The sequence below is a fragment of the Mizuhopecten yessoensis genome, unplaced genomic scaffold (assembly GCF_002113885.1).
Source record: "Mizuhopecten yessoensis strain PY_sf001 unplaced genomic scaffold, ASM211388v2 scaffold8841, whole genome shotgun sequence".
Classification (NCBI taxonomy): Eukaryota; Metazoa; Mollusca; class Bivalvia; order Pectinida; family Pectinidae; genus Mizuhopecten; species Mizuhopecten yessoensis.
Window position 1 is genome coordinate 1,464,601 of NW_018407749.1, and position 21,912 is coordinate 1,486,512.

At 35.6% G+C, this 21,912-nt stretch overlaps 1 protein-coding gene across 1 annotated transcript in view; it reads right to left on the reverse strand.

The window, feature by feature from the left end:
- Positions 1 to 4,794: 4,794 nt before the first annotated feature.
- The window catches only part of LOC110456778 (lethal(2) giant larvae protein homolog 1-like), a 100,782-nt gene continuing 83,664 nt past the window's right edge, over positions 4,795 to 21,912 (reverse strand). The window contains exons 26-42 of the mRNA XM_021507735.1: positions 19,383 to 19,434; positions 18,938 to 19,116; positions 18,296 to 18,513; positions 17,891 to 17,958; positions 17,223 to 17,376; positions 16,286 to 16,614; positions 15,500 to 15,588; positions 14,982 to 15,111; positions 14,438 to 14,616; positions 13,887 to 14,167; positions 13,266 to 13,371; positions 12,987 to 13,107; positions 12,505 to 12,762; positions 11,754 to 11,891; positions 10,181 to 10,341; positions 9,267 to 9,313; positions 4,795 to 8,051 (exon numbers count right to left, since the gene is read on the reverse strand). Of these exons, the coding sequence (XP_021363410.1) occupies positions 7,929 to 8,051; positions 9,267 to 9,313; positions 10,181 to 10,341; positions 11,754 to 11,891; positions 12,505 to 12,762; positions 12,987 to 13,107; positions 13,266 to 13,371; positions 13,887 to 14,167; positions 14,438 to 14,616; positions 14,982 to 15,111; positions 15,500 to 15,588; positions 16,286 to 16,614; positions 17,223 to 17,376; positions 17,891 to 17,958; positions 18,296 to 18,513; positions 18,938 to 19,116; positions 19,383 to 19,434 (2,633 nt within the window). The 3' untranslated portion in view covers positions 4,795 to 7,928. The remainder of the gene's footprint in view (positions 8,052 to 9,266; positions 9,314 to 10,180; positions 10,342 to 11,753; positions 11,892 to 12,504; positions 12,763 to 12,986; positions 13,108 to 13,265; positions 13,372 to 13,886; positions 14,168 to 14,437; positions 14,617 to 14,981; positions 15,112 to 15,499; positions 15,589 to 16,285; positions 16,615 to 17,222; positions 17,377 to 17,890; positions 17,959 to 18,295; positions 18,514 to 18,937; positions 19,117 to 19,382; positions 19,435 to 21,912) is intronic.

Genomic DNA, 21,912 nt, shown 5'->3' on the forward strand with positions numbered 1-21,912 from the left:
CCCCATGGGCTCACTGATAGTGTGCATGTTTGTTGATCAAACGGGAAATTAGAAACATCCGGTGTACATGTTGCTTTCAACAAAGCACCAGGTGTCCATAGTACAGTTCCATTTGCTATTACTTTGACTTTGAAGTGATTACTGGCAATTGGTAGAAATGAATCTGCTGGATTGCATAAGAACATTTTGGGAAGCCAAATTTTCCTCTGTGTTATCGTCAATACAGTTGTGTTTCCATACGAGGTGGAATTCCAAACCAAACTTTCGTCAGTCCAAGAAATGTACAAGATGATGACCACCGATATTGTTCCAGCTACTTCGTCAAAGTCGTTGATGGATACAACATCAAGGTTCATGTTTACAGTCACGGCTTTCGATTGGTCCTCTACTGGTCGGATGTCTTTGGAATAGTTTTGAAACAAATCTCGTAATAGTAATTTAGTATATCCCATTGTAGTCGCACCGACAACGTTACTACATAGAAGAACAGTGACAATCATGAATAAGAAATGCTCCATACTTTACCAGGACACTGCTGCTTTATTGGAGTCCTCTGTTGGAATACTCCTGGCTTTCCCTGCCTGCTGATAATACATTGAAAATGGACCGTGTCCAAATGCTGGTCCCGGTGAATAAGCACAAATATGAAACCATCTTTGCTATCACGTGTTTAGGGTGACGTCTAAGTGGAAATCCAATCAATGTTAACCACGCGTTATTGATTATTTAACCAGTTATTAGATACCGCGCCAACGTTTGTGATTAGTGTTAAAATAGAATATACATATTGCTAAATCCATAATATATAACATTGCGTGTGGTTATGATGTTGATACATTAAGTAAGGCGCGAAAGGGATTGACGTTATTGGGTTTGGAAAAGTTACAGAACGTATTGATCAAAAGAGAATGATTGTTCAGAATTATTTAGATAGCGACGTTTGTAATTTTATGCTAAATAATAACAATACATTAAGACTTATGACGACAAGCGTCCGTGATTTTCACTTGTATGGTCTTACTAAAGCTCAGAACCTTTCTCGTATCCATTATCACCGTTGCTATGTTCAATAAGTACCAACAGTCCTAGCTAGTATTATGCAGAAAAATATTCATAACATACAAATGAAATTTAGGTTCAACAGAATACAGATACATGTATATCTAATTGCCAGAAAACAATCAGCCGGTAGAAGTTTGATTAAAAAACAATATTTGGTTCTTTTTTTAGCATGCTTTTGTTAGAAAATCTTCACTCTAGGCCTTTTGGGTACTCAGAAGATGTCATATAAATGTTTTCAATACTAACAAAATCCCTGTCACCATAAATATGCGTGAAGGTCATTCATTTGAACAAATCTGGGCATGCTACTGACTAAATATCAACACCCTAAACCCTTTGGTTATTCAGAAAAAGTCGCTAAATCGTGTTTTTAAACACATATCACATCTGTGGTGAAGATCATTCATCTTAATTAACTTGAAAGCTCTTCATCTGAGCTTGCTATTTGCCAAATATTATCATTCTGGACCCGTAGATTATTAAGGAGTCGTTTGGAGAGAAAAAATGGAAAAAACGGTTGCCATTTCAAAAAGGCCGCAGATGCCAGCAAGCACCTTTTTGAGTTAATCACAAGGGCAAAATGTATGAAAGCCTGCATTGGCAATACCAATAGAGTTGAATACGAATTAATAATCGAAAACCACGGCATGTATTCATGAAACCATTCCGATTCTCAAACTTAACATTCAAGCCCAATTACTCGTTTCGGTGAAAATTATTCAAATTTCAGAGTTTTGAGTAACCTGAAGCTAAATACCGTTTTTATGTTAGACGTCGCTTATTGGCTGTATTCTGTTATTTCTACAAGTTACAAGACGTCAATCGAAATGACTGATTATCAAATCAATTGATATTTTACCATGTACAGTTCGTTGTGGTCGGTATACATAAAAACATAAATACACAAAATGTCCTAAACCAGTATCGGAATAAGTAGAAAACCCTGATTAAGGTAATTCAATTGCCAACAGAACGCATCTACTTAATTAGAACTGTTTCTGGAATAGCAAGTCAACTGAACGAGCTTGGGATGTTGTTCCTGAGGAAATGGAAACACGTTGTTGTATAGAGATAGATGACTGACGAGAAGTATGTGTCATCTGAAGTTTAAGAGAATACGTAAAATACAGAAGGTTTACGATTGTCTTGTTATTGAAAAACAAACTATCATCACATATCTCTATGTGAAATAAGACCAAGCAAATAGCTTATCTACTTTAATAAGCCTTATATGAAGTTTACTTCCCCGTGTATGCAGTAAGCTAATGCGGCATGTAAACACCGTAGTTTGGTGAAGCAAGTTCATGATAGGAAAATAACAAGAGATCCCAAAGGGATCTTGGCGCCCACCTTTGTACCATCTGCATTAGTTCTTTGTCGGTTCGATCTTTTCTCTTCTTTCCTCTAATCTGTTTGATCTAGTCATGTTAACAGTAAATGCACCTTGAGGTAACTTTTGATCTAAACTTAATACTGATGTGTATGAAAGCCAACCTTCAAAGTGAGTTTGTCATTTCACATATTTACTAGTACAGTACTTAATGTGAAAGAAATAGAATCGATCATTGCAATATGAGAAAGATCTGTTTAGTTCTTCTTTTAATCCATTTTGTTTTAATGATCAGTCTCAAAATATAACATACACAACGAGGGATCAAGGGGAACCTACATTTAAAATTTGAGAAAGATCCCTCCCGTACTTCCCGAGAAATAGCGATAACAAACTTTCACTATCAAAATCCAAGATGGCTGCCTGTCGGCCATGTTGTTTAACCGATCAGTCTCTAAAATTGCCCTGCACAGCTAGGACCAAGGGGAACCTACATATAAAATTTAAGAAAGATCCCTCTAGTACTTCTTGAGAAATAGCGGTAACAAACCTACACTATCAAAATCCAAGATGGCTGCCTGTCGGTCATGTTGTTTATCCGATCAGTCTCAAAAGTTGCTCTGCACAGCTAAGGATCAAGGGGAACCTGCATATAAAATTTGGGAAAGATCCCTCTGGTACTTCTTGAAAAATACCGATATCAAGAATTGTTTACGGACGGACGACGGACGACAGACGACGGACGGACGACGGATGGACGACGGACCACGCACGCAGGGGTCACTTGAGCCTTTGATTCCGGTGACCTAATAAGTTATACAATTTTGCATCATGTCATATTTTAGAAGCGCTTCTAGGACAATTAATAGATAGAAAATATAAACTTGATTTATTTCACATCATTCATTATACAAAAGGCCCAGAGGGCCTGTATCGCTCATCTGAATATTTGAGCAGTCATAGCAAATATTCTCATTAAATATTATATTGTACTACAAATTTGTCACTCGCAAACTATGTTGGCTCCATCTGTTGAAACTACCAGTTATGAAAGATTTTATGCTTTTTGGCCATCGTTCTTCTTCAAATATCATAATTTTATGGCTCACAATTTTTCAGAAGTCGCTCGATGTTTTTGACATATTTGACACCTGTAACCTTGAAGAAGGTCGGTCATTTTTATTCTCAAACTTTGTCAGGCTCTATCTCACGAAGTCACAAGGCAAATATGAAGGTTTTACACCTTTTAGTTCTCCAGTCGTTTAAAGAGTTTGGCATATTTGACAACTGTGACCTTGAAAGTAGGTCAAGGTCATTTTAATTGTCAAACTTTGTCGGGCTCTACCCCAGGAAGCCACCAGCCAATTTTGAAGATTATATATCTTTTAGTTCTTCAGGAGAAGTCGTTTGAAGTGTTTGACATATTTGACTGCTGTGACCTTGAAAGGAGGTCGAAGTCATTTTAATTGTCAAACTTTGTCGGGCTCTATCCCAGGAAGCCACCAGCCAAATATAAGGATTCTATACCTTTTGGTCCTTCAGAGGAAGTCGTTTAAAGAGTTTGACATTTTTGACCTCTGTGACCTTGAACTTTGTCAGGCTCTATCCCAGGAAGCCACCAGCCAAATATAAAGGTTCTATAACTTTTAGTTCATCAGAAGAGGTCGTTAAAGAGTTTGGCATATTTGACTCCTGTAACCTTGTAAGCCAGTCAAGGTAATTTTCATCCTCAAACTTTGTTGGGCTCTATCCAAGGAAGCCACCAGCCAAATATAAAGATTCTATACCTTCTAGTTTTTCAGAAGTCGTTTGAGGTGTTTGACATATTTGACCACTATGACCTTGAAAGTAGGTCAAAGTCATTTTCATTATCAAACTTTGTCGTGCTGTATCCAAGGAAGTAACCAGCCAAATATGCAGGTTATATACCTGTTTGTTTTTCAGAAGATGTCGTTTAAAAGAGTTTGACATATTTGACCCCTGTGACCTTGAAAGCAGGTCAAGGTAATTTTCATTCGCTAACTTTGTTGGGCTCCTACCAAGCCTTCAGCCAAATATCATGACTCTAGCCCTGTCCGTTCTTCAGAAGAAGTTGTTCAAAGGAAAAGTAGACGGACGACGGACTGACAACAGACACCGCACCATGACATAAACTCACTTGCCCTTCGGACAGGCGAGCCAAACAGTTATTTCAACATTTATTTATAACTCTTGTTGGCCTGGACGTTAATGTTAATGGGGGTATTAATGTGGGAGGAAACCAAAGTAGCCAAAGAAAACCCACATGGCAGGTGACCCAATCTGATCTTTCACATCCGATTTTGGATTAGAATCCCAGTTACCTTGGTGAAAGGCGAGCGTGCCATCCGACTATAAGGACATAAACAAAGTGAACGTTTCTGTGTTAAGGTGGAATATTTTATTAGGCTTTCATCTTGATGGTTGTAATCAAAATAATGCCATTATACATTACAGGAATAATACACAATTCATTTACAACCAGTATGAGTGATTTTAATTAAATGCACAGACACTTACCATGTTACCTGACAATACAAGACTGATAGCAAGCACAGTAATGATACAAGATAGCTAGTATTAGGTATACTGGCATTGAAAAGACTCTATGTTGCCTGATCACATAATTATGGTTTAAATAGGAAAATGGTGTTTGTATAATCCCGATCTTCTAGAAATTATTTGCATTCGCAGCAGTTCTTTAAATATTGAAATTAATGGCTTTGACTTTTCAAGAACTGTAAAAATAAATTGAAGGCTTGGCGATACGAAATAGTCCCTGTTGTTTCAAAAATGATTATCAACCATACAGTTAGATAAGGTTTAATCGTATTCACACTTATATCAAAAAGCTTTACAAGCAAACTCCCTCGAAAACAATCGTATGGAAACATGATAAAAATCTGATATTTTGGTCATTTGATTACATAACATACATACACTAGTGAGAAAAATAAACCCTACTCCTTAAACCCTCAAAACGCAGGGGCATCATAACACAACAGTAACAGGCAAGTCTCCATCCTTTAACGGGTCACAAACAGCGAGGCACAAGCACAATGTATAAAATTGTATTCAACAATTGATAAGGCAAATAAATGGTATTTTACTGTAGAAACCGAGCTTTTCATGCCACACAGATAAATATTTTTATCTTATATATAACTACTGTCTTCTTGACTTGGTTTGAGAAACATTTCAATCTGATACGTTTCAGCTTCATTTTACCGGTAGTGGGCGAGCTTTAAGTACTAAGATTTAAATTCAAATCATACAATGATGTTCACCTATCTGCGAATTATTGATTCCTTCACGAAAACTTCCGAGTCTACAGTTTCAAAATCACTTAAGCTTTGGATTAAAAAAATCACAATGGTAAAGGGAACACATGAGGAGATCATACAAATACAACCTTTCTGTACCAATAAAGAGGACGGGGGTTCACAATTATCGACAGCCCCAAAAAAACCTGCCAATCACAGAGTAAAAATCTTCTTTTTCATGATTTCTTTTTGTTTTTACATTCACCTACTGTAGAAATAACTAACTACCATCACACAGTATTATGCCAACAATATTTCCAAATCAGCTTGACTTTAAAAACAATTCACAACCATTTCATCCCTCCCATAACTATCTGAACACATAGAGAATGATCTTACCCAAGCCAGAAGTTACATGTAACAAATCTACTGTTAGTACTATTTACAACTTCACGCTGCATATAAATGAATAAGTTTTTGCTAATAAAAGTGTACTACCCTTTAACAAATATCCATTGCTTTTCAGGTTATAAAAATCAGTTTCAAATTTCCTAAAATCTATTTATTTCAATTTAATTCAACCAATATTTGCAAGTTTTTTAAATGAGAAACTTGGTTTAAATAAACACCTTGTATATATTTTATAATGCACACTGTGTAAACTGTATTACAAATCCAGAGTAAGATATGATATAAATGTTTTCAAAAAACAAAATTAAGGAATTTGACAAAGAGTCACTCTGATAGCAAAACGTTTTCATTTTAAACATGTAATATTTCACTTTGTTGGTTAAAGATTTTCACGACGTTAGAATATATTGCTTAACACATGTCTAGTAGCAGAGAATTTAACACTCTAAATAAACTATCACATATTTCATCTAAAACTGTACAAGTCTATACACAAACACAAACAACACTCCGTTTTGTTACAATGTCCTTAAAAATGCTGAAAACACACTTGTTTTAGTAGTGTGCAATAATGAACTACATAACAGCACTATAGTTATCGACCGATATTCCTTATATTGGACCTGGCCAGCTTCAGTAATGTCCCTACCTGAATGTAAGGAAATCCCTCGATGTAATGGAATTCCAATTGGAAAGCATAAAAAGCACTGGAATGTAAAAAATCTTTAAAAAGAATATTTTCTTCATTCCTGCAACGCTTTTTAAAGAAAAAACTAAAAAGAATTTCTTTAGGTTCTTTAGGAGGTTAATTACGCACATTTATGAAACTAGGGCCAGATACCAGTAATTTAATGCCAGAAAGTATGCCAATATCAGAAACTAAAACAAGTATGCTTTCAGCATTCATCTTCTTCTGTTTTCCTCCCTTTACTTGGCATTTCTTGTGCTGCCTATTCTAGGACTCGAGCTATCTATAAGAACTCCTTAACATAAATTGCACTATTACACATAAAAATGCATAAAACATAAAGAGCAATAACCAAAGAAGCTGTGAAAAGGAAATTATTGTATAAAATAAAAATTTGCATAATTTACAATCATTTGTTACTGATTTGCAACGTTTACAAAACCTTACATTACGTTTCAAAATGGAAGCAGTCCACATCCCCCAGCCATTGTATGACACACTGATCACAGTTCTATACTGCTTTAATCGCCATAGTAACTACCAGGAAATATTATATAGAACATTTACGCAATAATTTAAGGTTTGATTATATGAGCGTATGGAGATAAAAACAACTTGAATTTGACAGTGTTCATCTTTATGTTATAGATGAGAAAGAGATAATCCCCCCCGACAGATCAAAAAACATTTATATTGATCATACATAAAACACCATCCTTCTTTTAAAGCTGTATTTGCAAAGGTGAGCAATGTCTGTCACGGACACAGTTACACGCTGTCATTTAATCTCAGGAAATATGTGTGACTTCATTAATACCCACACTTCATAAAAGAGCGATATAAACGTTGAAATAAATCCAATTGAATTACAGTCTTTGAAATCCAAGGTCACAGGCTGTTCAACAGGTAAGAAAGTTCTGCCTGTCGTCTCAACAGGCTTGCCACTACGTCAGCATGTCTTATAAAGAATTTCATCCGATATCAATGTCATGTTCCGGTCATCTACTGGATCGAGATAACAAGAAATATCCATACTATCAGTGCTGCAGAATACTGTAAAAGCGTCCACTCTCTTGGTCCCAGCTGCCCTGATACCACAGTCTGTCTGTCTGTCTCACCCAGAGGAGAGTATTGCAAAGGGGGACAACTCCTGAATTTAACTTGCGACAGCAGTGTCCACAATGGTATCAGCTTCCTGTGCCACTTTCTTGGCGATCAGGGTTTCATCTACATCTTCAGTTATCTTCAGTTCCTTCAATTTATCTGATGTATCAATCTCCTGCAATTACAGAGCATCAAATACGTTATTAAAATGTTTCAAAACATGTTAAAATATATTTATATATGGACGATTGACTACATTTAGATCAGCTACCGTTTGTGTAACAGCGGGGGGTGCCCATAGAAGTGTCTGCAGTAGCATTCCCTTATGACACCCCTTCCATAAACGTCTACGGCTAGCACACTCGCACACTTCAACACTGTGATGGTGAGCAATCAAACAAGGAAGACGATGAATGTAGAAATAGTAGGAAGCGCAAATAAAAAGAAATTGCTTCTGGATGAAAACACAATGACTGTCTATTATAATGAATATCTTTAAGATGCATGGACATGAATGACTGTCTTCAACAATTAATTTCACATTTTTATATATATAAATGCTTTCTTTCATATCATCACATTTTTTTTATATAAATCATTTCTTTTATTTTAATTATATGAAAGACTTTATTAAACAATTACACTATCTTAGAAACTTGTTGGCAATTATGAATTAGACATGTTTTATAGTTTATTTGAATTAGTATCCTTACTATACTAGATGAGACATGAAAAGATAGATGTTATTGTCAGGAAGTTCTGTGCTATTATAGATATTAGGTGAGAAAAACGACCATATATGACAAAATTAAATACAATAATCATTATGTGTATATATAAATTGTATATATACAGTATTTGGGGGATCATGCACAGACCTTATTTCAAAATTATTCTGATTAAACAGAAATTAACTCATTAGATAAGCCAAGCTTTCAAACCTCCAAAGACCTGTCTGAATTGTACACGTAGCTACGAATACTGATATAGGTTTCAAAATCTCTGCGTGAATGCTTACATAAATGACCTCCCAAAGCCAATTGATATCCTTCACACATATCAATTACAACTCATTAAGATTTGAACCACACATACAAGGAGAACATAATAGCCACTTGATCTTGCTAAAGTTAGTATATGAAGCAACACAAAATATGATTTAACACAAGAGAAACTCAAAATACTCAGGTGAAACAATGAAAGTATTCTACGAAGAAAATTAAAATGATACTAGGTAAGAACTAAACAGTGGATGGAATGTTAAAACGAGGAAATGTTAATCACAGTACCACCTCCACCACAAAAAAAACAACACTCGAGGCACCAGACAGCGCGGAGATTAGTGCTATGGTGGGATGTCATAAGAGAAAGTACAACGGACGCCTCTCACCTCCACACCTGGCTGTGTCGCTTTCGTGTCGTCGTCTATGTTATTTACTGTAGGTGTAAAAATGTCATGTCAATTTGTTTGGTGTAGGAGATGCCCAATAGGTTAATACAATATATCGTTATTGGGTTTACAGGTTCTCTGTGTTTCTTTATTCAAATGATCACATTACAAGTGATTTCAAAACAGTTTAAATTCTTTTATGTTACGATCAGGTTGACCGATTTAAAAAAAATTGTAACAAATATAAAGTGTGCATATTTACAGTAACATTTTTCTATGGGCCCAGATGCTCAAAGTAACACAATCCAATACAGGAGTTTCATCTGTTGACACTTTATACTAGAACAGTTTTCACTCAAGTTTATGTTTTGCATTTTCTGCCCTCCATAAAGTGCATAACATACTATATATAGTCAGTTATGGTCATTGCATGTGAAGGGCGAAGCTAACGCTGGGTGGATATGGATTTTACCAATAAAAGGTGAATTTTTCCCTGGGCTAAAGTTTCCCAGTATACAGCTCAAAAGATGGATGCACAAAACTTGCATCATTTTGATCATATGAAGACAGAAATTAATTTCATATATTTTCAGTTATTTATTTCTCATGAATTGCATTTTGAAAACTTGTGTCAATGGCCTATAAATTCAATTACACTTTGAACAACTGGGCCCTGATGAATGATGAAACAAATAAAATACTATTTTTTTGATTTTATTTTTATAAACATGAATTATAATTTAATCTCAGTTTATTACAAAATATTTCACTTTTCAAGTTTTGTGAACTTTTCAATGAAAAACAGAAAATATTTCACAGTTACACTTAGATCTATTACATAATATAAAAAGAACATTTAATCATGAAAGATCAATTAATCTAATAAAAAAAACAAATTATTTATGAACAAATACCTTGTGTGGTAATCTCCTCTGTGGTTGAAGATGAAACGGTGGTTAGGGTTTCCACGACAGAGGATGCGGTGTGTGACACCTCAGCCACTGTTGTGGTTGTCGTCTCGACAACAGAACTGGAGTGGACCTCAGAGGTCACTTCACTGGACAGCGTCTCCATACTGCAATTGAAGGTCAAATTCAGAAGTTGTAACTAATTAATCGCTAAATCTACACAAATCTTCACAAACTTTCAAATAAATATCATTTAGCTTTTAAAAAATATAATTCCAATTATTCAGTTTAAAATAAATATTAAGTAGTGAAGAAAAGTTTAATGATTACAAAAATATTTTAACAATGAGATATGAATGTATGTTAGGCCAAACAAAAATATTTTTTGTTTCCCCTACCTACCCTGAACTTTTTTAGGCAATTTTCAAAGAAACACTGTTATAAAGTCAAGATCACTCTCCTGTATAACCATATTTTTTTTCATTTTAAATTTGTTACCTACCCTAAATGTTTCCAACGCATATTTTTTTTGTCTGGCCTTATAGCAAAGACCTATAAGTTTTTAAAATTTGATTTGGGAACCTCTGTGCTGTTTCAACAGTTTCATATATCTGCACTAACATAGATATTCAATATAAAATAAAACTACAAAGGTCTTTTCCACAAATAAATACATATATGGGGATTATTGGAGAGTCTGAGAATAACCCGGAGAAATGCAAAATTGATAATAAACGAGTGATGGGGTCTTAAATAATTAGTATAATATATTCCAGGAAGCATTCTGGCAGTGTTCCAAGCCAAAACCGCACCTTCATATATCTATTTATATTTCTGGAATAGCCCTTACTGAAAGCGATATACTTTTCAAAATCTTCAGAGTTCAACCTTATATTCATACAGTAAAATTATGCACAATACAAAGTTCAGTTATGAAAAGTTTGCCGAAAATAAGCAGGAACCATCTTAATCTAAATTTCTTATTCAAGCACATACAGAAAACTACTATGCAGTTAGTACAAGTACTGAAAACGAGTTCAACAGCTGCTGTCAGTAGCTAACAGGATACAGTGCAAATCGATATACAACTAGCAATACAAGTTAATTTGTGTGTAGCACTAAAAAGCAAAGGTCATCTTCATATGAGAAATGACAGACAGTGATACAGTGTGCATCTGACGAAACCTGTAGTATATATGTTAGAGGCTTTTGTATGATTTCTATTCAGAGTGCCAGGAAACTGTGATACACACACATTTTTGGAAAGTTTATTCCAAACAGTATGTCAAGCAAGACCTCATTGTCCTTTGCAAAGCAGAAACGTGCAGAAAAACACAAAAAGCAGAGAGAAAACAACAGTTGAATCTGATGAATTTAAACTTCCAGAATTACAGCACAGTAATTCTATATTTCTTGTGACATTTACTGAAAGGCTGATTGAAAACTACCCAACAACAAAAGATTACTTTAACATGCAAACTAGCACTTCTGTAGGAGAGGACGAATTGCAGAAGACGGTTAAGCTGTAAAAGCCCATGCCGATTGCCTATGTGTGTTAGTGGTTAGTAGGGATACTAACACTTGTATACTGTCTTGTGTTATCTCCCCTTCTATTGTGGTATCTGCCCGCGAGTCGTTCATCAACATAGAGTCGCTGAGAGCCTCAGCGATGTCTCCACTGTTGTACTGCTGTTGACTCGCTAGATTCTGGCCCTCTCTACAACACCACAAAACACAGGTCACCTCACCGCCCATCACACTACTTGGTCCAATCGTATTGTGGCAAACCTGGTCTACATTTCCCAGTTTTGTACATACCCAACACAACTCCAAAGCATATTTGTGGTGAAAACTATAGCTATGTACGTACCTCCCAGAGGAACCATTTATATCACTTTAGGAAAATCATAAAAAACTAATTGTTCCATAATTGTCAAGACATTTTGATGTTTAAATATGCCAGTGTTGTATGTAACTTTGAGCTANCAAAACTTAATTTCTCAAAAACAGCCATTGAGATGGCGTATACACATTTCAGTCAGTGCAGCAGTGTTGCATTGCAACAATGTATCTTGGCACCATCAGTACAGAGTGTTCATGTGTATTGGTTTGCATGTGGCAAAGGGATAAAAGATGGAATATAAATACCCTTGTTTATAAAAAGCAATTATCAGCATATATATTCTTTCTTAGACATCTGAGAAAAAATACCTACCTTATGTTATTTTCAATTCAAAGATAACATTAGGCTTATATAAAAAATATTTTGTATTCCCCACCCCCCCATATTGTCCTATCAATTTTTCCAGAGTAATGAAACAAAGACCTACCCTTGTTTTTCCTCTTCCTGTGTTGTTTGACCTTCAGCAGCGCCCTCTGCAGCTTCAGCCACAGGAGCAACTTGTAAAACTGGTTCTGGTTCTGGTTCTGGTTCAGGTTCAGGTTCGGGTCTCATGCCCTCCTTTAACTCTACATCACAATTAGAATCCGCCACATACCGTGATGACAGTGTTACACGGATATATTCTGACGGGGAGTTCAAGAAAAAGCCCTGGCCTTGCTTTGTAAAGGTAAACGATGAAATACCACTGCAAAACGATAAAGATTCATCATCAATATACATAGAACTATATCAATAACACTGCAGACTATTCTGTTCCAATTACAAATGAAAACGTTCCTTTCAGAAAGGGAGCATTATTCTTTATTAAATAGTTCAATGAATTGACGGATGAATGGTCGCGATCACAGACCTTGACCAATCAGAAATAGAAAGAAATATCACCCTAGGAAAAAGGATTTGACTTCTTACTTGATATCTTCTCTGCGTAGGGCTGAAGCCATTAATTGTTCCCGTAGTGTTGTGATGGAGTATACACTCAGGTCTCCTTGGTTACTAAGGCAGGCAATGTCATTTTCGGTGTAATTCTCATCTGAAATGTCAATCACACAATATCAGCACATTACAAACCGTGTTTATAACTTCACATTGAATTGTTTACGTGCATTTTCAAACTTTTAGGAAATTTGTGAGAAATTAAATATGTATATTTATCAGTCAAGAGTTGTTCCAATAATGCACATGGCTTACCGCTTCTGCTTCTAAATGTGACAAAAGCCACTTTGCGGATTCGGGAGCCGTGGATAGCGGTGAGTTTGAACTTCGACTTAGCCTTCAGCTGGGGTAGTGAGAAGATCTGCAAACAGGACAGACACATTAGCAGGTTGTTCATCAAAGTAAATACATGTTTTATAAAGTTCAATATAATATTAAATCTAATATTATGTAAATCAAGCAAATATCGAGCATCAACATGGAGTGAGCAATGAAAAATTATTACTATTTAGCTTTTTTACATGTACTTTTATGAAAATATGTTCAATAATCATGTTAAACAATGGGATTGACAATTTAATGTTATATGCTATCTTTCACCTTATAAACTGTGGTAGAATTATCTCCCTTGAAAAGAATTGCGAATTTCCTTAGTATTATTGATGAATGCATTATTACAAACTTCAGAATGTTATATACTAATCCAAATTAGATCTCTCCTAGTAAGAAGCTGTTCTGGAAAGATTCAGGCCAAAATAAGATAGATTCTTCCTTAACACAATATTAATGACAATATAAAAATACACATCACACAGATGATTAATAATTGCCGGCACCTCATAAACCTTCTTATTTGTGTTAGTATGTTCTACGCACCTTGAGCTGCTCCTCGGAGCAAATAACCACGGAATGCTGGCCTGACATTTCTGGAGCCTTGGCTCGCTCATGCTGAACCTCTAGTGGGTCGGGAAGGCTTCGGGCCCGGCTGTCGACCACACCAATGGAAATAACTGGGGCTTTGTGACGAAGCTTGATTTCCTTTGCTAGTACGGATGTGACATCAGTCTCTGACCTCTTCTCTGTCGGTACACTTATGCTGTATATGTAGACATGTCCGCCATTTGTGCCAACCCAGAGTGACGGTGTGTTTCCAGCACCTAAAATAGAAAGAAAATTAGATTACATTACGTAACAATTAAGACTAGTCTAGTTCTGACACAAATAGTACCTAATCAAACCAAAGTGATATAATAGGTTCACTTAGTTTTAGCATAATTTTCAAGAGTGACAACTTATAGGAATATGCAAATAATTAAAATCCAGGTCCAATAGAAGACAGCACAATTTCTAACGTCTCTAGCTGTATGGAGAGCGACATCATCGATCAGAAATACAGATGTACCTAGAATATAGCTAAACCAGCTTACCATGTGTGATGAATGTGTCTGCGAAGTACAGACACCTGACCATGGAGGCCATGGAGTCCTCCGTGCTGCGAGCTTCAACTGCTCGCTCCACCGGGCGCGGCTCGGGGGATGCTGCCGGAGATGTTCGACTGGTGGCACCTTCTGCTTGGGTCTCCTCTATACCTGTGGTCTTTTCCTCACTAAAACATATACCATATTACGTCAAGTTACAAACATGTCTAAACAATGACTGCGTATCTTTCTTAATGAAGTTACCTGTATCTTTTAACTACAAATGAGGGTATTTTAATATAAACATTCCATAAATAGTAAGTTTTGCAGTATTGACACCTCCTCAATGTCTTACATATACCCCATAAAGGTGAATGTACTCAGCAACATTTTACCCCACAATTTATAGTACTGTATTCATGCTTTCGTATGTCCCACTGACAAATTTATTCCAGTCGATGTATCTTCCTCACAAATTCACCTCCAAATGCAAACACTTGTACAGCAAACAGAAAAACTGTTACACATGTAATCAAGCTGAACAGTTACTAACGTTTTCTCATCTTTCTTTGGTTTCTCGCGCCTCTGTGAACGTCCCCGTCGCAGCTTACGGAATGATTCTCTCAAGGACTTCTTTAGGGACTTTCTCCTGGACATAGGTGTGTCTGATGTTCCAGTCATGTCTGTAAAACAAGTGATTAGTAATAATTACTGATGAACGCTATCAATCTAGAATCTTATAAATTTTGTATTATGTGTGATGATTTTACAGAAGTTGTGCTTGTCAATAATCACTTCTTTGTTACAAATTTCACATCAAACTTTGCCATATACGAAACCACTCTTTTATTCCAAATGAAGATCAATATAGCTTCTGGCTGTTTAATACAGTTATGATCTATTATACACTTTATAATATGCAAACGAAAAGAAACTAGTACTGTAAATAGTAATATGTCAGTATGTTAACTTTTCATCCTTAGAGGTTTAATTTACAAAGACAAAAGCCGTAAAATAGAATGGGGCAAAAATGTCTGATGTTGCTGTGTTTCTTGATCAAAGTTTACAAACCTGTAGGGTTAAGTGTACAGCGGACCAACACTTCCTTCTTCTGAGAGTAATCAAACAGACCGAAGCCATGGGCTGTACCAGCTGCCACTCTGTAAGGTAAAAAGTTCCAACGTGTACATCAACTACTGATTTTGGCCATTGATTATTATCCACTTGTGATTGAGGGGCAGGAGACAATCAACCAAGGTTTCGCATATAACATTTGATGGGTGATGAGATCAATCATCATCATTGAATTAATATTGGGAGAAGTAGAATATGAATAGCAGTAAATTTAGTTTATAACTGGTGTTATATGCAAACGTATTAACAGAACTGTTAACTGAAAATCATCTATCTGTTTATACACAGAAAACCTGTCTAGTTTATCTTCTGGGCATTCCTATTTCTTTTAAAACCCACCTAATATTCTCAGTGTATTCAGTCATCCAGTCTCATCCAAGCAATGTGTAAACCCATTCACCCCTAATGTCACATTTGAACCTTACCAATCATAGACTGGGCAAGTCCAGTTTATGTTTGTAGGGGTGAAGAAGTTAAATGCCACGGTGCAAAGACAGTTTTCACAGCACCTTGTTAGGCTTTGAGTTAATCAAAGAAACAGACAAATAGTTTCTCTTTTTGTGTTTTAACAAGTTAATATCATATATCTTTTGAAGTAACACAAAATTTAAGTTATGAACACTACAGATATTTCACTGATAACATACTGGTTTGAAAATTATATAACCCAAATTAAAATTATAAATAATTTATCATAACAGATAATTCAGGTGTATAACTTACAGCTGCCATTCCGAGTTGAAGGCCAGAGCAGTACACGCAGCTGGAGGGTACACCTGCATTACACTTGTAGGTTGGAATCCTGCAGCAAATTTTACATCTCCTTCCCGTTGGGGTAGGGCCTCGTGGCCCTTCCAGACAAAACTGTCGCGGTCACTCACAATGTTGACCTTAACCGTCTCTATCTCATGTTCACGTTCTTCTCGCTCCATCTGTAGGATGACCACTTGACCAGCTGTGCCTGCAATAACCAGCGTCTCGCTGAGTGGACAAAGCGACATTTTCTGTATTCCGAGTCTTGGGTCATCGCTGAATGGGTCGTAGTTACCAACCTAATGGTGCAAAATAACCGGTCAATATTGTTAGTTATGTTATACCTAATGTTGGGATGCTTGTTTTTGTCAATCACAAGTTAAGTTAAAGGTTTAAGATCCATTTATTTGAAAAGCAAATATTGACACAGCTATATCCAGTAAGGAATATATTCTTGGTCAAATGTAAATGGTCCTTTATTTCATAATTGTCAATAATAAATTAATAATTTTACTATTTTCAATTGTCAATACAAATTACAGCCCTGAATAAATCACAACATCAGGTTAATTGTTGACTTTATAATAAATGTTTTTAAGTTTTCCCTTAAAGAACACAGCTCTGGCCTTTCTTGTAACCATATATTTCAGTAAATTCGCAGATGACCTTGTGTGAAAAAATTCTGATTTTTTTTCAAATATTCATATTTTATAACTGTTGAATAAGTAAACAGAGGCAACTCCAAACAATAAACATTCTCGAAAATTCATAATGTTTCGTGATGTTTTCTTGTGCTCTTCGCCAGGGCTTTTAGAACTCAAAGTGTCTGCGAAACATTTTTGCAAGCATTCCAGAATGTTTTCAATTCTCAAATTATTTCAGAATTGTACATGCTATATAAACTTACCTTCCTAAAGGGAGGCCACTCCTCCTCAACTTCACCATTGCTGTCACCACCAGCATGGATGTCCACGTTAAATATACTGCATGTGGACAGTTTGTACAGCATCTTCATCGAGGTACCAGATGCATCCCAGAATTTCACTGTACCATCTTCATGACTGAAAAACCAAAGGATTTCGATGAAATATTAATTAGGATGAGTCTAGAGTAATGAAAAGGTTTTAGATGAGCTGAGTCATAAAATATCATTGTTACGCGATATCTTTCTGAAATCATGTACCTCAGTTTATAGGCAAATTGTAATTAACTTGAGACATCTAGAAACATATTGTTTAACCCTAAGTACATTCGCCCCTTTCTAAAAAAAAAACTCAATTTTGTTTTGTTATTACAAAAGTTCTGAAGTTTTTCTTGAGGCAAAAACATTGTTATTATGATATCCAAAATTGTATATTGGGCCAAGATTTGACTGTGACCCAAGAGAACATCGATCAAGCAAGTACACAAAACTGATTCTTCAATTAATTTACATACTATTATCAAGAAAGCATAGGATCTTGAAGGAATTGTATTTCCTAGTTAACCTCTTACAATGTATCACTAACTTGTAATAGAATTGACATTTATACCTATACATTTCTGGCTCTATCCCTACCCTCAGTTACAACTTACCCAGTCAACATCAAGTCTTTGGTCGACCCTTCTGCTCCCTCAAGTTTTCCACCATTTATCGGCCAGTCCTGAAAAACAGTTTGATAAATTTGTAAGATTCGAAACCAAGGTGTAATATACTGCTAAATCAAAGCTTTTTTTACAGGAACAATTACAAAAGTTTCCCTAACATGGAAAATCTAGTAAAAATGAAGGGCAATACTTCATAATAGTAAAATTCCATCAACATTACCGAAAAATCAAATCTGTAAAAATTTGAACAAAACTTTTCTAACGCTATCTCAGTTGTGGGTCAGCTGAACAGAATGTTCTGTGGCTAATCTTCAATGGTGCTGTGGACACTAAATTAGTGCCATATCTATGATTTATTTAAAAAATAGATTTTTATGTTCCTGATCGACTTACTCTCTTTGACAGGCTTTCCATCTGAGCTTCTCCGGCATCCACGATTTTCTGCCAGAGTTGGTTGGGGATGTTACCGATGTGCTGGGAACAGGTAATGGCAGAACAGTGCAAGCTGTTCATGTAGGGCAGGCGGAACGTTGGCCAGTTGTTGGAGTCCAGGTCAATAAGGACAATCTCCTCCTCGGCCAGTACAACCAATGTGTGGGGCTCATCATTCTCTGTAACAAAATGTAAGGTGAGTCTTTGGGTGTCTTCTACCATAGCATGGGTTAGGGTAATAGGTTAGATTTTGATGGGGAAAACTTGGGGATTTCATTTCGCATTTTTGTGAAGACTATTGTAGTTTTACTTAATCTAAGTCACTGGGCAATAGAAAACAAGAGGAAGGGATAAAAATACATGTGTGCCAAACAATATGTAAACAATTTATCATACAAGCTACTGCATAACATTAAGACACGAGTAATTTGGGTGAATTGGAGTTATAAATGACATAGGGTCTGGACACCAAGGCTTATATTTAACATCATTGCAATGCAAAAAGAACATATCAAACATCTAATTGGAATACTGGAATTTCTTATAGTTTTTTTGGGCAAAGTACAAGATTCTATCAAATCTACCTGAATCATAACTACATACCATCTCTATCCTCACTGGTATCGTTCTCATCAGCCCGTGAGAGGGTCAGAAAATCAACCACTTTGGAAGTGAAGTCAAACACAATGTGGTTGTTAGAATTCTCCTGCATCACGCTGATGGTGTGACGGTCTCCGTAACTAGCCCTCGGCATCCCACCAGAGAATATGATGAATGGATCACTGGAAAAATTAGCAATAACATTAATTACTCTGAAAGTTCCAACACACTGGATCATTTGGATACCAAATATTTGTTTTATGAAATGAAATAAGTTTTGAAAATGATGCATAAATATTCCAGTTGCAAAATAGTCAGAAAACGCGACTCTTAAAAACCTATTCAATTGAATCTACACATATAATATCAATCAATCTTGTACATTGAGTGATGTTTATTTCAGTATAAGTGGGAGATACTGCTGACTCACCATAACACTAATGCTTACCTCTTTGCCGTCTTCCAGCAGATCTTGCTGATGGCCTTGCATGGGAACGGACCTGTTAAAATTATAATATAATATTTTGAAAATAAAGTAAAAACATGACTTTTCTATTCACCTTAGCTACATTTATTCAATAGGTTCTTTGTTAACAGGTAATCCTCCCCGATGATGTATAATGTTGTGGGAGTAAGCACCATATGCAATGATGCATCATTTTTTTATATGTATGCTACTTAGATGAATATCCATTACCAGGTGCAGTTTAACCAATATTTTTACAATAAAATTTTATTTAAAAGCTTATAATTAATTTACCCCTAAAACCACATTTGAACTCTTCCAATTCAAAAGTTGGAATAGTTAATTATGAAATTTCAGGGATGAACGAGTTAAATCTACCAGGTATGTATTGATGTAAAATAGCTCAGTTTTATAGTAGCAAATTTTATTTTCCGATTTTTTTTATGCACGGATAAATCTGTGTATTATCGAATATAACACAATATACACAACAAAAATGTAAGCGAGTTTAACTAGACATGCTGAAATCTGTTGCCACATTTCTCTTTTACACTAAATCAATACTTCTATCACAGGAATAGACATTCTGTAACGTTGTTTTAACACTCTACGGTGAAACAAGATATATTCTATGTGTGGAACAGCCCGCCAATGCATTGTTGGGGGGTGACAGCAGTCAGTGATACTATGTGTTATATCACTACTGTATACTCTGTGCAGCTAACTGTGAAGAGGTTTTATTTATTAATCGGTTCAGGAATGGGAGGTCCTGTGAATTGTGATAGCATACATGTAGTTCTATCATGAATATTTTCAGAAAAGTATATATACATGTATCTATTATTTATAAATCTTGGTAAAAGAAAACCTGAAGTACCCAATGTAACACTAAATGACACAATATATTTGTTCATATTAGACAGGATGTCGGAGTCTACAGGTTTAAATGGATAGTTTGAATAAAATATTTTGTTGGACTTGACCGGGTGTCACGAAACTCAAGGGTCCTGTTAGAGTTGTTTTACTGCATACTACTTTTTCAAAGTCCATGTCAAATATAGGTTACACAAGAAAGTACAGTGTTTCCATGATATTTCTTGTATACAGCGCATACACAACCACCTCATAACTTCAGGGATGTACATTTTCCCATTTAGAGTACTAGCCTATAGCCAGATGTTGAAAAGTCAACTAGCCTATCTATATTTTCATAATATATGTAAACATTTTTTTACTAGTTCTGACACAATCTTCTAACCCCAGGCATCAGACTAGTGGAATTGTATACCCCTGTAATTGACCATGCTTTTATTTATTCATGAGTTACTTAATTTTCTAAATGCTGACATATCTTCAGCATCACATGTAATCAGAAATCAGAGTGATTGTATACAGGTTCATATGAACAAGCCTGTATGATTATCTTGCATGTCAGACAACAGTTAAAACCATCTGATGACCTTGTCAATCCCTAAAGACTGTAGTGACAGACAGACCCAAACGTCACACAGACATAGATCTCTTGTCTCGCGGACAACTTCATTTCACATTCCAGCCGTCTTTATTTCATTTAAACAAACACTTTTTAACAAAGAGAGCCGTGGTTTGAGAGACTGACAAAAAAAGATCTATTGAAACGTAACTGTTATTGTCACACTGCTGATTCACCAATGTAAGGTAAAACACTGCACTCAGAGTATACCACCTGCGGTCAGACCTTGTCAGATAAAAACACTGCACCAGACCTTGTGCGTACCCAGAGTCTGTCCTACTTGAGTAAATCACAACTGAATTTGTTTGCCTTCCTAAATTTACAGAAAAGCCTGTTTACTAACAGCAATTCCTAGTGTAATCTAACACTTATATGTCTCGCCCCGTTACAATAAGAAGGTTATGTACTTTCAACTTCAAGCTTTGAATTACCCCCAAAAGTCGTTTTAATATGTGCATTTCCTTTCATCCAATGCAAATGCTGTACTGCGATACTATACTTCCAATAATTTAACACTTATAACCCTTTTTAGCATGCATCATTGTCAGACTATAATGTAAGGCGTCAATACTGAGTCATACAGTTATTGTAAAACTTACACAGCCAATCTGGAACATTCATTAAAAAAACATGACATATTCCATTAACTTAATTACCTTAAAATAATTCTTCGACTTCTATCTAAATTTTGATCTCCAAACCTTTTTTGAATCTTCTTGAAATAGATCTTATTCTATCACTTAATTTGCTAAAAAATATTTCATTATGTGCACAATTTTAATAAACCGCTTTTTCTTCCCTTCTTTTCTTGATCAATAAAATCAATAGAATTTTTTTAATCTGTATCATTGTAAAAGAATTTTCATAAGGATTCAACTATCTCTGCGTATAATTGCAAAATACAAATTCAACTGACAGAACATGTATTGGTTTACAACATTCTCAGCGACAAGTTATTCACCCGATAACGATTGTTAGACAACATGATTAAAATTCCAAGATCAAATTATTGAAACGACT